The sequence below is a fragment of the Pelmatolapia mariae genome, linkage group LG20 (assembly GCF_036321145.2).
Source record: "Pelmatolapia mariae isolate MD_Pm_ZW linkage group LG20, Pm_UMD_F_2, whole genome shotgun sequence".
Lineage (NCBI taxonomy): Eukaryota > Metazoa > Chordata > Actinopteri > Cichliformes > Cichlidae > Pelmatolapia > Pelmatolapia mariae.
The window spans coordinates 9,011,740-9,028,659 of record NC_086244.1 but is presented as its reverse complement, the minus strand read 5'-3'; the positions used below and the strand labels follow the sequence as shown (position 1 = coordinate 9,028,659).

General features: G+C 35.4%; 1 protein-coding gene across 7 annotated transcripts; it reads right to left on the bottom strand.

Moving 5' to 3' along the window:
• Positions 1 to 1,666: 1,666 nt before the first annotated feature.
• On the bottom strand, positions 1,667 to 15,023 carry LOC134617987 (C4b-binding protein alpha chain-like). 7 transcript variants are annotated; one of them, XM_063463107.1, is made up of 13 exons: positions 14,917 to 15,023; positions 14,095 to 14,194; positions 13,776 to 13,964; positions 13,410 to 13,509; positions 13,155 to 13,228; positions 12,883 to 13,062; positions 12,578 to 12,757; positions 8,637 to 8,714; positions 7,375 to 7,551; positions 6,956 to 7,003; positions 5,071 to 5,140; positions 3,308 to 3,373; positions 1,667 to 2,997 (listed from the first exon to the last, which is right to left on the bottom strand). In XM_063463107.1, the coding sequence occupies exons 2-12, from the start codon at positions 14,153 to 14,155 to the stop codon at positions 3,316 to 3,318; spliced, it is 1,215 nt and encodes a 404-aa protein (XP_063319177.1). In that variant the 5' UTR covers positions 14,156 to 14,194; positions 14,917 to 15,023; the 3' UTR covers positions 1,667 to 2,997; positions 3,308 to 3,315. The 7 variants fall into 7 exon arrangements, with proteins under 7 accessions (XP_063319177.1, XP_063319178.1, XP_063319180.1 ...); XM_063463108.1 differs by having other exon boundaries at positions 14,095 to 14,191; XM_063463110.1 differs by lacking the exon at positions 3,308 to 3,373.
• Positions 15,024 to 16,920: the final 1,897 nt, after the last annotated feature.

The window sequence follows — 16,920 nt, the reverse complement described above, 5'->3', positions numbered from 1 at the left end:
AATGAAAGCTTTAACTTCCATCCATCCACTTTCTTAACTGCTTATCTAGTTCAGAGCCACAGAGAAATGAGAGGGAGGGTACAACCTGGATAGCTCACTATTGCACCACCTGACTAACCATTCACATTTACAGTTACTTTGGAATCACCAAAAGTATGTCAGCATGTTGGGATGTTGCAACATTGGAGAACATTAAAAGCCTCACACAAAAAGTATTAGACAAGCAGGAGGTTCAAACCAGGGATCATCTTGCTTTGAAGCAACAGCGCCAACCACAACACTACCTTGCCATCCTAGTGTCCTCCAAACTTTGTGTTTGTGCATTTGCACCAGTGCTTTGGTATTTATTGATGCAATCTAGAGAAATTTCACAGCTTAAAGCAAGGAGCCACAAGTTGGAATTTTTTAATGAGCACTTCTTGCATACCTTATTGTCAAGATGTTTCCACAACAACTAAGCAGGATTATATTCTGATGACAGAATACCAGCTGAAAGCTTCTTTTTGACATTTTTCTTGCAGTGTGTAGCCGTGCCTCATCATTGTCTTGTTATTGTGTTCCTGCTTAGAATTTGTTTCTCAGAATGACTACACTAAGATTTTAGTCTTTTAAAATACTAAGGTACAATATTGGAACTCTAGAGTAGTGGTGTGCGATACTGCATATTTTGGTATCGATCCAATACCCAGTAAACACGGGCCAGTATCGCCGATACCGATACTTTTCCATAAAAAAGGTGGATGCATCATTGAATTGCTAAATCTCAATTAATTTTCATGCTCTTAACTGTTTTTTGTGATGTTTCTTTTTTTATTGTTAAATAGTTAAAAACCCAGGACATAATTAGGATGTTTATAATTAAATAGAAAATACTTTTTTTTTTCATTTGTTAAACCACTTAAAACTGACGTATTATCCAAAGTATACAAGAGGCACCTTGAGGTGAAACTCGAGATCAAAACCAGTGTTGTACCAACACATAAGACAAAATTGGTATTTTTCTTTCAATAGGCAGCCTGTCACAGGAAAAAAAAATTTCACATTTCAGTTTTATCTGTGGAACATACCAAAGCTAAGACAGTTTGACTGGTGAAAAATAGCATTTCTGCCCCAACAAGGTGATCCCCAAAGAGCTATTAGTCAGACACTTGGCATATCAATATGCCCTTAAACAACTGAAGAAACTGGAGAATTGGAGGACAAAAAAAAGGGTCAGGCCTCTGAAAGTCATGTTATTAAAAAAAGAGCAAAGAGCTGACACAGGACCTGAGAGATACATCTGGTCCTTCAGTTGATTCCTCTGCTGTTCATTGACGAGTCATCGTCTCAGTGGAATGGTGGCAGTCAGAAAGCCATTCTTAAGGGAGTGTGAGGAACACTAGATTACACAAGAACTCACCTGAAAATCACTAACAAAGGTCTAATACAGTGATGAATCCAAACTTGGATATTTGGTTCATATTGTTATTGATGTGTATAAAGGTGGTTAATGGAGAGGTAGAGTGTCTGCAAGTCATTTGTAAAACAGAGTGGAGGCTTCGTCATAATTTGGGGCTGCATTTCATTGAGTGTGGAAAACTGATAAAATTCTGAACTCAGAAAGTACCATCACATTATGTTCCACAATGCAATAAAAGCTCTTCAAAAAGCACAGACTGAATACATATTGTATTTCCATGCATACTTGAATGTTTAGATTTATTTAAAAAAAAAAAAACTTCCTAGCAACATATGAAGAAATTAGTGGTGGGTCAATACTTTTGTATGGTTGAGTAGCAGCAATCTACTTATTTAGAATTTATTAATCCATTTATAAATCTGTAAAAGCTTGTGTATATATACATACACATTATCAAGAGGAGCCTAGCACACAGAGATGTCTTCATTCATTTTATTTCATTATTATAAAATTTTGTTCCAACTTAAAATCTTTTTTTTTAAATTTTAATAAATAAATATTAAACAAGGCAAGTGAGCTAATACTCAAAATATTCATCTTCATGTCCTGAACAGCGAGTAGTCAAAAGACAATTTAAAAAACAAACAAAACTGATGCAGTGACAGGCTGATATCCACAGACGTTTAAAAGACATGAAATACAAGTTTATGATTTTTTTTCCTCCCCCTTGTCAATGAAACCTTGAAACTTATTCCCAAAAAGTTTATTCTATTCATCGTAGCATTTCCAGTGGGAGAAAGGTGTCGTTCACTTCTTCAGTCTCAGATGACTTCAGGTTTGTAAGATCTAGGAAACCTGCAGTCGGTTGAGACTGAAGACGAGTCCAGATGAACAGAATCAACTTTTTGGGATTTCCTTTCCTGGATGATTGAAATGTCTTCACGTATCCTCAAACTCATTTTGGCAAATTCAAAAAAACAAGGTGTTAACATTATTTAAGGCTAAACGCTGCAGGCAGGTTTGGAAACTCAACAACTGGGTTAACATTTATGAAATTCACAACTATTTAAATGAAGCACAAGCTAAAACACTTTTTTTGCATTAAGGCATGAATAGATGCCTTATGATTAGGTTTGGGACCATTTTACAGATCCAACTCTCCAAACTAACAGTCCTTAATACACAAAACTTTTCCAACAAAATGTTTTGATCCAAATGAGTAGTTACAGACATTGTGTGCCAATTTTGCTCATTTTAGACCATCTGTAAATGAGCTACAATAGTCAAGCTGTGTTCCTTTACTACAGTGCAACAGAAATTCAACATAGAATTTAAGCTTCTCCGCTAAATATTTATCAGTTTCTCTGTAATGATCAGAATACAAAAAGTTATGAGACAAGCCACTCGAAGCATAACATGTCCCAATCCACTGATGTTTCTCGATCTTCGGAATCCAATTTTAAGAGAGGTGCTCATAAACTTCTGGCAAATGCATGCACACAGAGGGCATGTACATTCAAAGACTGGTCCTTTGGCATTCTTCTTAGGAAGCGGTTTTCACAGCAAGTAGTTGTGGAGTATCCAGGCTGTCATGCTTACTGAAAAAATAAATAAAATAAAGTAAATAAATAAGAGTAATTATATACTTTTTTGAAAAGTCTAAAACCCCCAGCAAACCTGTAGAGAAAGGAAAAAAAATGTTTGAGTACTGAAACAATTGTTCCACAAGTTAGGCTGAGCAGCCAAGGTAGAAAAAGAAAAAACAGACCATCACTGAACATACATTAGGGACATGAGTGAAATTACATGACAATGTATATCTACATTATCACATTAATCTTGTTTTTTGGGGTTTGTTTTTTTTTTACATAAATTAGCTCAAGTGTTCTTCAAGATCCATCATCTTACCGAGAGTGCTACAGTATATCCTCTCCATCTTTTGCAGCATCTTTGTCAGTAATGCCTCTTCCAGTGCTGTAATCCAGTAATGACTGGTCAACATCATTATGTACAACAAGGCAAACAAAAAGCTACATGGAATGAAGAAGTCCACAGAAACCAGCACATGCCTACATACCACTCATCCACAAGGACCGCCCCACACAAGCAGCACCCCTGCCTGCAGCTACTCTTTCACCTCTTATAGCCAAATTTGTGTGATGAGATACAAAATATTACCTGTTCATTCCTTTCAGCAGAACCAAACAGGTAAATAAATTTTTATCAATAGCAGTTATTTGGCTTTTTTAAAAGACTCCAATTAAAGCTAAAATAAATAAATTTGGAACATCTGATATAAATAAATTAATATCAGATGTTCCAAAATGTAATTAAAATCTTTAATGCGACTAAAGAGATTACAATATACTTTGTATACAATGCCTGCATACTATTTGGGCTCTTTATATTTCTCTTATAAATACAAAGAGTGATAAGATTCTGCAGGAAGATATAATTATACCACCACCAAATGCTCCCTTGTCACATTTATTTATTTAAAAAAAACAAACAAAAAAAAAAAAAACCTCACAACATTTACTGACTAACAACCACCTCCTTTTTACCAGTTCATGGCAGACATTATGGATCCTAAAAGCAAATTCAACGCTGTGCACCCCAATACATGATGAATATTTGAATACGACTTCATATGAAGTATTGCATTTCCCCCAAAAATAAAAGTGTGTAAGTTTCCATTATGCCCCATTTCAACGCAAAGAGAGACTACGGTGTTTTGATGTCACCACTATCTGAGCAAGGTCTTTCCTCCACTATAAATTTCACTATATGTATGCGTGTCTACTTCATCTTCTGATACCCTATGCCAAGTCCCTTTCTAACACACACACACACACACACACACACACACACACACACACACACACACACACACTGAAGACATCATTACTTAACTGAAAAACTTATTCAGTTTCAGTAAATATATAATATAAGAATCTCTACAAGTAGTAATCTATGTAAAATGACAAGGGAGTACTAAATAAAACACCACTGTTGACACCACTTCCACCTCTTCACCCTCCCAAGCAATCAAGGAGAAACACCTAAGTGTAAGACTCTGAAGTCCACAACAGGAATGCCACCAAGTTTCATACAACACTTCTCTGGAAATGTGTCACTGGTATGACACACACACTCTTCATATTTTACAGGTAAATTTAGTCAATCGAAAGTTTTCTTCTCTTTAAAATATTACAAATCAGATATATTTCTTTGACCATATTCACAGCCTTAAAATCTAAGAATTAGCTGTGGTACATAAGCTAATGCAAATGAAACAAAATGTCTGTCATGGCATTCACAGCAGTCACATTGCATTTGTGCCAAGCCTCAGAAAAGGGGATAACATAGCCAAACATCAACATCTATAAAATGTTGTATGTAACAACACAATTTAAACCACTACTCACCTCATTCATTATTTTAAAAGATTACATGCTACATAAAATAACACTGTAGTAGAGAAATTCATTATCCAGGAAGCCTTACGAAAGCACAGTTTCAACATGCAACACTAAGATTATAGAAAGCTTGGATAGAAAGAAAAGCTGGAAAATTAATGGCTAGCCTGAGAAGCAAACAACACAAAGCCATTACAAGGACAAAGCTATTTCAAGGGTTAGTCAGCAAAGTTTAATAAAACATATTTTTACCGCTTTTCCTTTTTGCTGTTTTTCTTGTACAACACAAGGCCGACGACCCCGCCCACGACCCCGACGCCCACTTTTAATGGGGGAGAGGCGGGGGGGAATTAATGTAAAAAACAAAAAAAACATAATTGAAGAAAATTTAAAAAAAGCTTATTGACTGGACAACCTATTAGATGTCAGTAAGGCCACAAAAGTAAGTAATAATTAAACAAGAATATGGGAGACTGTTACACTGATGATACAATTTTAAAGAAGGATAATCCTGGCAAAATATTTGAGCAGTATTTAACAAAAGAAGGGGCAAAACAAAATCAGACAAGGTAAATAGTATTCAAGTGAGGAGACAGTCAATGAAATAAAGTTAAAGAATTCTCATTCATTTTTTTTTTTTTTTTTTTTTTTTTTTTTTTTTAAAAGAGACTATATTCTTCTGCAATCTTGTTATTTCCAATTTTACTGAAATGTGAGCCACTTTGGACTGTGCAGAACATACTATGAACATACTATAGTTGTTAACTCAAGTAATAGGCCACTAGTGTGGCACAACTACAGTTATTATAAATCACATTAGTGCAGAACCACACTGGTTTACAGAGCTATCATCCATTTTTACTTTCAAACTTTTGCATCTTGTTTAACTTTCCATTTGCTGCGGCTGCAGGACATCCTAGACTTAATGGTTTACCACCATTGTATATCCAGTCTTTAAGTGATGACGTGATGAATCCTGTTTCCGGGCCCAAAGTAGTCTGCATTTAATAAGGCTGTGGTGTTTTTAACATGTTCTAATGCTTTGTATCTTGTTCTATTTAATCTCAACAACCCCCTAAAACAGTCAGTGATCACTGTCGGCTTCTCTCGGTTTTTATTACCTCTAATCATTTTAAAGCTCAGTTTTTAAACCCATACGATTTAATTACAGCCCAGCCCATGCAGCAGAATATTAATGACTAACCTCGTATTGTGGATGGATTATCTCGGTGGTTCTCCTGACTGACGTTTGGTCCGTTTACAGCATCCTGCCATCCGAGTGCATTTGCCCCTAACCATTAGGAACCCTCACATTAACTTTTACCGAGTGGAAAAAAGTCCTCCGTTCGTTAGCGTTCGCCCTCCAGCTTTACCGTTTATGTTATGCTAACATAGCTGTATTGTGCTAGCAATCACGTAGCACATTATTATATACAGCTAGCCAAACTTAAGTAACCCTACAAACGTCACTGCTGTTTACTTTCCTGTCCTTTTTTATGATGGAAGTGAAAGCTTAATTTGTTTCATAAATCTCTCAGTCAGAACATGGTATATTATATTTAGATGGAAGCTAGCGAGCTCACTCCCTGCTAACTTCTAACTCTGTAAAATATCATAAATTCTTTTTTCATGGATGCCTGGATGTTAAACTTAATTGTTACACCTGGTAGAGCAGCCACAGTAATCATTTAATTACAGATGAAAGAATTTAGACAGTTTTTCAACTCTCAGTAATGCTGCAGTGATCGTTTGACTTTGGGACCTGAAGCAGAGTTTGGGCCCAGGCATGGCTAATGACGTCAGACTTAAAGACCGGATTGATAACACTATATAATAATTAGTGTAACCAACAAGTTGACCCAATGGCAAAATTTTTTTTTTTTTTTTTTTTTTTTAAATGTACAGTCATTAAAAGAAAGGCAAAAAACAAAAGACAAACAAAAACCCTAATATTAAATAAAGGAAAAAAATACTATATTACATTAAAGTACTGCCATTTAATAATTATTACGGGTATGTTCTGAATGTGTATCATAAAAATATGATAAGCATGCTGAAATATAAACATGATCTTTTTGGGTCAGCCTCCTGTTTTTACATTCACGATCTACTATTAAAGGATGAATTTCAAACTTACCCAAAATGCCAATAACTAAACCTGTAGAACTGCCATTTCCATTGTCCACTGGAGGTGAAGGTAAAAAAGACAAAGACCAATTAAAACCAAAGGAAGAGACAGCAAAATTGCTAAACTGATTATACACTGAAAAATCTCTTTCAATCCCTGTGAACTGCATCCTTCTGGGTGATCAAAAGTATGCTTTAAATTTGTTATTTTAAATAAATTAATAATTAAAAAAAAAAAATCTAATTTCAGGATATGATGAAACTGACATTGAATAAATATATACAAAAAAACGTTGAAGGTTTTTTTTAAACCTATTTTAACTTAATAAAAGAACAATGTAGAATAGACGCCAGTTTTTTTTTTTACCATGTAGAGTATTATCTGATAAAGCTAAAAACATAAATATTTATTATTAACAACTGACTTACGTGTACATTCTGGAATTCCTGGTGACCACAGACCATTTTTTTCACATGTCTGGGTACCTGGTCCGTTTAGCTTGTATCCAGATGGACAGCTGAGAGTCACTTTAACCCCATGTATATATGGAGGTTGAGAGCTCACAGTCACCTCAGCACTTCTTTTTTGGGGATCTTCACATCCTTCTGCAAATGGAACAGTTGAAAATATAGCAGTTTATGCACATTTCCAAAAAAAACATGTTCAAACAATGTCAAGATATTGGGAACACATGGAAACTGCTGCAAAGTTTGAGAAATAAACAGAATAATCTACGTCATCAGATTTACATCAAAAATCCTATTAGTATGGCAAGTTTCATCACTCATTTAAACGGTTCCCATATAAACCCAAAAGTATATTTAACCATTGTGGTTTTATTAACAATATGACATTATGATTGTAGTATGTGGCGCAAACACACACACACACACACACAAAGAGGAAAATAAATTAAATTAAAATATTTAAATAAATTAAATAAATAATAATAAATAAATAAATAAATATTTTATAATAAATAAAAACAAACAAACAAACAAACAACAACACACAACAACAACATTATTATGTGGAGCTGGAGGTGGCTGAAGATGCTAAGAGGTTTCTTGAGTGCCCAGGGGGAACAAGATTTTAATAAAGCATGTAGGAGAAACAGATTAGGTTCAATGGTTTGGAGACAAAGCAAGAGAAGCAAAGTTAAGATGGTTTGTACCGAGAAGGGACAGAGGACATCCCGGTCAAAGGTGGAAAACAGAGCTGCCACACAGGGGGAAAAAAAAAAAAAAAAAAAGACCCCGACCACAGAGGGTTTCTGGGTGTAGTGGAAAGGTAACAGAGAAACAATTGGAGGGAGATTTATTTATAAAAAAAAAAAAAAAAAAAAAAAAAAAAAAAATTTTATATATATATATATATATATATATATATATATATATATATATATATATATATATATATATATATATATATATATATATATATATATATATATATATATATATATATATATATATATATATATATATATATATATATGTGCGCATGCAAGGGATATAGGATGAGATAGAGGATTATGATCTGCTGTGGCAACTTATAAAGCATAAAGCAGGGGTGGGCAATAGTAGTCCCAGAACTTCATGCGCTCTTTCCGGAAATTAAATACCCAACCTTGCTAAAAGGGAGGAAAGCTGGATATTGAGAACTTTACGAGCTTTAAAATGAACTGTACCTGTTGGTTTCTTTGGGGTAGAAGGGTTAGTAGTGGTAATGGTCGTAGTGGTTGTAGTGGTAGTTGTCATGGGGTTTGCTGCAGGAACAAAAAGTCAGTCAGCAGGGATGTGTAAAATCCCAACTAGAGATGCAACTATTTGACTGGAATGGATGGGACGTCGGTTTGATCCTCACTCAAAAGCCTGGAATAGTTTTTGATTGCATATCTGTGACAACAAGCTGATCTATTGCCAAACTACAGTTTTCTCAAACTACAGTTTGGCAATTGTTAGGCTATTGCTAAAGATCACTCAGTTTAAGTCTGGGTTGTTTACAACAGCAGCAGTGCGCTGATGTCCTAGGAGGACAGCTAGGCAGCTAAAACAACACAATGGAAACATGCAAGCAACAGCTGCTTTATAGATATTTCAAGCTTGACATGACAACACCTTTTGTTTGTAGGAAGTAAAACTATTCCTAACCAAGTGAAAGTTAAAAGTTCCACTGAAATCAATGCTTTCCCTGTTTGGCCTCTCAAACACATCAGATAAACTGATATGCCATTTATTATAATTACAGCCATAAATTAAAAGAGGCTTAGGATTAAGAATCAAATACCAAAAACATTTACTGGGCAGATTTTATTCCACAAAATTACGAAAGCAATGTTTAACCTGAACCGGATGTTCCCTTATAGATAAGAACGGCTCCTGGTGTTGTCCCCAAAGTGACAAATACAGCTTTTGAAATACGGTTGGGTATCGATTTCAATTTCTATAACTGATTCGATTCTGATTCGCAAGGTTGTGATTCAATTTGATTCTATTCAATTTTGACTCGCTAAAAAATATATTATAATTCTGATCATTTATCACTACATATCCATATTTTTATATCTCTGTATAAAAACAAAGCTGACACTTGTGAGATTTCATCAGAGGTGTAAGGATCACAGCAGATGCCTTTGTGTTAAAGTAACTGAGGATAAAACACAGAAAAATATGAAGGAGATTTTCCTGGCCTGGCGTTTCATAGCAGATAACCACCTTAAAAATATTCTGCAGTAGATCAAAAACAGAAGAAAACCATGAATCAGCAGATTAACATTACCTGATGCTGCTGAATTGAAGCAGAGCAAAGTTACAGAGGTTTTATTAGAGATACAGGTAAGTGTTTTACGATTTGACATCATTTGTAAAAGTTTACATTTCTTCAGTATTGAAGAACAAAAGTTAGGCTCTCTTGTTGGAGGTCATTTTTGAAAAACAAAAAACAGCGGCCGGCAGCACTGTACACAACAGTAGACAAGTGCGTAATAAGCCAGCGAAAAATGGAGAAAACAAATTTTTGATGGGAAACTGGTCTTAAAGTACACTGGGGGAGAGAGCTGTGCAGTAAGTGTGATTTTATCATGGTGGAAGCAAAACAGCAAAAGTAAGAGAGAATTCATGATGATGTTTTTCAAATGTGAAACGTAGTTTGGATCTTCTTTTGCTGCTGGTTGAGTGAAGTTTTACCTGCTCTCATTTGTTGTTTTAACTGTTTGGCGGTTGTTGAAATAATTTTGTGAGCTTTAACCTGATATTCTGGCATTTCTGACAAAATACATTTATATTTAAAAATCGATTCAGTGAATAGATATCACATTATTCAAACTAAAATTGGTTTGAAAAGGGAAAATCGATTTTTTTAAACCCACCCCTACTTTTTAATTCAAAGCTAGTATTGGACACACACTTAATGAAGGGAACGCTTATCACGCTTTTACCAGTTGAGATCTGATACAGACAGAGTAACTCTAAGTATTTGGTGATATTGGTTTTAAGTCAATATGTTGAAATCCTTCTGCAAAGAAAAGACTGGGAATCATTCTTTTCAAGACAGTGATATACTTAGCTTTCCTAACGATCGATCGATCGATCGATCGATCGATCGATCGATCGATCGATAGATCGATAGATAGATCGATAGATACGTTCGATACAGTGCTTTCGGTTCGGTACGCATGTGTATCGAACAATACAAAATTTTTAATTTATTTTATCAACTTTTCTTCTGACGATGCTGTCTGTGTTGAGAGCTCAGTGGATCTGCATTCGACTACTCCGCCTAGGCTGCACTGTCGAGCGCAGATCCACTGAGGGCAGCGCAAGCTAGCAAGACAGAAGCTAAGCTCGCTGCAACATGGCAAATTGAACCTCCCCCACCCTCATTCAGATATGGCCTTTGGAACTATTTTGGTCTTCATGTGAAGTATGACCCTGATGGTAATCACGTCATGGACAAAAGTAAAACAGTATGTCGGATGTGCCATGCAATGCTCAATTACATGGGTGGGAACTACTGCGTTAGCCAGTTTGCTCGTTAATGTGTTGACGCCGTCCAGCCCCACGCACGGGGCGATCCGCGGTAGCTCGTTAACAGAGATTTGCTGTGTTGTGGCGTTAACGTCATTTCAGATTAAGGCTGACAGCACTAGTGGGAACACAATGAATATGACTGCACATTTACTCCGACAAAAACAACAAGCACGCATGCTACAAACTTTACCCGAGTCATTTAGACAGCCGTTAGCACATGATTCTCCTTATGGGGACCTGATATGTTTAATATGCTGCTGAGAATATACCCCAGAAGAAGCGTATAGTATAGCTTTTATTTTGGAAAGAGCCATTTCTCTGTAATAAACTCTTTTTCCAAAGACGAGTGATTTCTCGATCAGATAGATTTATTACTTTGTTGTTTCAGCAACATTAAATTTAAAAACTGTACTTTTGAGTTCAAATATATATTTATAATTTTAATAAATGACAAATTAAAAAAGGCATGAACATTTTTTGTATCGAAAAAATATCGAACCGTGACACCAAAGTATCGAACCGAACCGTGAATTTTGTGTATCGTTGCACCCCTAATATCTCTCTCATATATATATATATATATATATATATATATATATATATATATATATATATATATATATATATATATATATATATATATATATATATATATATATATATATATATATATATATATATATATATATATATTTTTTTTTTTTTTTTTTTTTTTTTTTTTTTTTTTTTCCCCCCCCCCTGTGTGTGTCAAACCAAAGTCCCTCTGGCTCTTAATTCATATGATACCAAACAGAGCGTAAAAACAATCAAGCAAAAGAGTCTGATCTTCTCAGTTATCTCAGTTCACTTTCATCAACTTTGCACTTTGAAAGAATACAAAGAAAAGCATTTGGTGAAGCTGACATGATAAGCCTCTAAACTGCTGTGGCTTTGATTAGGTGATCATCCTTCATGCTATAATAGTTCTGCCACTAGATGCCAATTGAACCAATATCCACAAATCAGATCAGTGCATCCTTAGTAAATCATGTTGTCATTACCCAAAGCCAGGGTATCAGTTACGAACTGGAACTGGAAAAGTTGAATAAAATTTTCCCAACAGGAACAGTTCATGCATAATATTGGCTTTATGTATGTTATCGATTATTTATTTTTAAAAATGCTGAGTAATGATCTGTAATAATATGGAAAGAATAATCTTTTGTAAATGCTTTAATTTAATCATGTAACTGAATATTTTCTTTATATTACTGAAATATAATGATGCAAGAAATCAAGAATTAGCCGCCAAGATCCATGCATTGAATGAATGAGGAAAAGAAAGAAAGCACAAGTCAGCAAGCCCCAGCTTTGAGCAGTTAGCAAAAAGCTTGAATTATAACACCTTGCAACCAACATGTTTTGCTAGCATAAGACGAGATGCTAGAAGTAGACGAATCATCCACTTCAAAAGAAACCTCATAGTAGAGGTAAACTGCCATTCAGCATTTATCAACAATATGCATCAGGAGGAGTTATGCAGGTGAAGTTGCACTTCAAGCAAAGATATGATCCGATTGAACTCAGTACATGCAAATAAATATTTAAATTTATGACTTACGTATACACCGAGGAAGTCCAGGCGACCACTCGCTATTTAGCTCACACGTCAGAGTCGCGGATCCAATCATTTTGTATCCAGTGTTACACTGTAATGTCACTGTAGACTTGTATCCATACGGAGGTCGAGCACCGTTACTCCACTGTCCAAATGAAATCTCTGGTTCTCCACATTCAACCTCTACAGGGAAAGAAAGACATTAGTGCAGTTGTCAAAAATGACCTTTTCCATAATATGTATTAGCCTAATTTATACTACACAAGAAGAAGCAAAACAAATTATTGAAAATAATTCAAAACACTTACTGATACATTTTGGAGGCTCAGGCTTGAATGTTCCATCATCCGAACAATGCAACTGTCTTGATCCATTAAGTGTATAATCCTTTTTACAAGCGTACACTATAACGTCTTTATAGTCATAGAGTTCTTTATTTGGACTGACAGAGCCATACTCTACTACAGGTGGTGATTCACATTGTGTCACTGGAAAATAAAGATAAAAAATCTATCAGAATGAAAACAAACAGTGAGCTTTTAATCAGGGGTGTGACTTCTATTACAAGAAGACAACCAACCTTCACATACAGGCAACCTGCCCGACCACCCTTGGCTTCCACAAATGAGGTCTCCTCCACCAACTGGCATATGACTGATTGGAGGGGAAAAGGTTGGTTTAGAAATTTTATTTCACATGACACAACAGCAAATTTTGGGTTTTTTTAAAGACATGGAATTGCAACATTTTAGTGATTTAACATGCTACTACTACTTTCAATCTAAAAACTAATTATCTAAACACTATTTATTAGAGCTAACATTGTATTACTAACCCAGGGTTACAAATGAGCACTGCTCTATCACCAAATTCAGACCCAGGACGATAGTCAATCTGTCCATTTTCAACTTCGCCTGCAGGGCCACAGTTCTTCCCTGAAACAAGAAAAAGAAGGATTATATTGGAACTTGTTTTTATAACATAATGTGTAATCTCAACAAATATAGTCTACTGTTTATGTAACATGCTTATGTGAGTAAGATATTTTCTAGAGGAAGACATTTTTTCAAACTACAATTTTAAGAATGTTTCCAGGATAGGGAGTAAATTCTACCTTACACCCATTCTCATCTGCTTAAACTGGCTGTGAAATGCAGCAGCTATAAGGAATTTGAATATCAAATCAAGTGTTAATATTCACTTTGGCATTTCAACCCCAGAGAGCTCCAACTTCCAGCAGTACAAGTAATACGTGGGGACCCTCCTGCAGACTCATATCCAGTGTTACAGGCAAAAGTAACTGTGGTCCCATCTGGGAAACTAGTTAGAAGAATGTCATTGCCCTTTAAATCCATGTTGTCTCCTTTAGGAGGTCTGGAACAGTTCTGAACTGTACATGGGAAAAAAAAACAAAAAACATACAGACAAAAAAGAGAGAACAGAATTTTAAGAACAGGGTAACCCAGGACAAACACCATGCTGTGTTTACCGTGTCTCAAGCTAATCCGCACTGCACTCACCTTGAGCAGTAATTGCCAGAAAGACAAGACTGCTCAGTAGAAGGACTGCAGTAATACCCATGACAAGATCTGACAGGTTAACTAAAACCAAGAGCCCCTTCTGGTACAAAAACAAAGGCAAACACAAGAAAGACAATCAGAGATATTACTTGGTCATGATAGCTAGTACTAACAAAGGCTCTCCACTGAATCAGGTCTGTCACTGCTAACACATTAACTAGCGGAAGGTAGCAGGTGCAAACATTCGGTCTTCGGTAAAGTTTATATATCTCGCTAAACCAAAAACCTTAACAGTAACCAAGTTTAGGTTTTAAATATGAAATATAAGAAAATACTGCCTCCCCTCTCCCTTTGTCGCGGCACACAACAAACCTAAAATCTTTCCATATTTTCTAACTTGAAGGCCACGATAGCTTCGGCTGGCCGATCAACATGCGTTAAACTAAATGACAGGTCGGTACGGAGAAAAAATGGCCGTGAATTCTCGCAGGTCACGTATGCTACTCTCGGTCTTCCTTGATCCAAAGATACCGTGAGTGGTAACACATCACATAAATAATCGCGTAATTTAGCTTACAGGGGGGTTAAGAAGGAGTCACCGAAAGATTAAAAAATACCGATTCCATCTGAATGTCTGCATTTGGTCAAAATCCATAAACTGTTAAATTTGAGAAATCGCTTTCGGCTGGGTTAGCTAGCTAATTGTTAGCTAACTTAGCAGCAACGACGGATAAATACAATAATACAGCACTGTTATGGTGTCGACGCTTTGTTTTTGTTTTTTTCGGTTGTTACTGACGGTTAAAACAAACGATACCATACCTTACGTCTGAACGCCAACAATGATGACCGCTACCAGTCCTGCTCTGAAAGGTTATTTCGGGTTTCTGCTTGTTTTAATGTGGGCTGCATCTCCTTCTCGGAAGTAGGCGCGGTCAAACAGTGACGTGCTTGTTCTTCAGAAAAAGTCTTAGACTACAACTCGCGTACTTTATAACATAATAATGAAATAAACGAAAGAAACAAAGCTCTTAAGTTTGTGTGGATTCACATAAAACGAGTGTAGTACTTGTAGTGCTACCAATAAGCCAAATGAGGGTTGTTGTACTTCCATCCATTTTACTTAGTAAATGTAGCACCAGGAAGAAAAACTAAATTAGTTGAAACCGCTGTATTTCTGAAATTAGTCTGTATGCTATAACCGTTTTTGTTTTTTTGTTTTTTTGTTCTGTCTTTTATGAACATAATACGCACAAGTTTATGAGCCCCACCCACCATAAACCCAACACTTCCTTATTACTCTGTTGTTCCATACTTCACATAAATGTGCAGTTTTCCCTTCTTAAAGCAGTATTAATAGGACGCAGCACGGGACATGTATGTAAAAACACACATACACCTTTAAGACAATGTGAACGTGAAGGCTGTTCTTTACAGTCCTTGAAAAGCTTTGGCACTCTTTTGTAAACCAGGCATACTACTTGTGACATACTTGTGAAAACATTTTGTGTGGTAAATTACATTACCCAATACATTCAAACAGGGTGACGCATTACAAAACAGGGCGGACTGAATCAATGTGAGGAAATAAACTTCCTGCTGTACTTTGGTCTGTTTATTCATGATTCATAATTCCTGCTTTTTCCCAGTGTTTTTCCAAACATTCCTTTAAATTACATCAACCACATTTGAAAAAAAAATACAAAAACTTCAGAGGATTATTTTATTTATTTATTTAAATTTGTTTTTACATTTAAAACAACCTACAGAAGAGAAAGTACAACTTGTACTAAACTGTCTGGAATCAAATGTATTTAAATACAAACTTTAATCATAAGTGTAAATGGACATTTAAACTTACAAATTAACTTAATACCCCCTTACAAATTAACTTAATACTTTAAATGTGTCCTTCACATGTCAGGTTGTTTTTGTATGACCTCCACATGACCCCTGTTCACAATTTCTTGGCAAGCAAGCAGAGATTCAAATGTATTTAATGGATTTATACTGAAGTTTAAAACTGAGACTTAAAAAAAGAGTGATTTCATATTAACATGAAACCAGGTGATTATAAGCAAAAAGAAATGTTCAAAATCTTGTGGAAACTGTTTATCAAATAGTGTTTTCTAAACATAAAAGTGAACATTATATGATCATTCACATGCAGCAATGTGAAATCAAATTAAAACAAAATATGATGACTTTTGTGACACTCCAGGAAGCCAAACCATTTATATCATATCGTATATCTGGGTACACGGGCCTTTCTTAACTTATCCAGATCTTCCCTGAAATAAGACCACAGACAGGAGGAGAACCATTATTCAGTCATATCGAATCACAGGATTCTTACATTCACAGAATGGAAACTACTAGAATTGTCCAAAATTATCTCTATATTATGCTAGCAACCTCCTGAGGTATTTAATACAAATTTTAACAACAATTGAGAAGTGAAGCTACATATACTTAAGCAATTTTAATTCATAACATGCGTGTACATTAAGGAAGTCCAGGTGACCAGTAACGTTTTTATGTCACGGTAAGGTTTGCATTGATTATGTATCCAGGTTCACACTTTAACGTTGCTGACAACAGCTATCTCTTCAGAGGTTAAAAATCCTCATTCCATTCATCATTTGGACTCTTCATATTCAACTTGTGGGAAACAAAAAGGAAACTGGATATCAATACAGTTATCCAAAATGACCTTATCTACCATTAGCCAGGAGACTGGTCCAACTGAGGCTATAAAGGCAAAGTTGGAATTAAAAAATACATATTAAATACACGTACACATTGTAGTAATTGCACACCCTTAAT

Excerpts from the sequence above, each read along its gene's own strand:
- LOC134617987 (XM_063463107.1), bottom strand. The coding sequence starts at position 14,155 with ATGGGTATTACTGCAGTCCTTCTACTGAGCAGTCTTGTCTTTCTGGCA. Across the intron at positions 12,758-12,882 it reads TGAGCCTCCAAAATGTATCA|AGGTTGAATGTGGAGAACCA; the intron begins GTAAGTGTTTTG and ends CTTTCCCTGTAG. Across the intron at positions 7,552-8,636 it reads TACCCCAAAGAAACCAACAG|AAGGATGTGAAGATCCCCAA; the intron begins GTACAGTTCATT and ends TTCCATTTGCAG.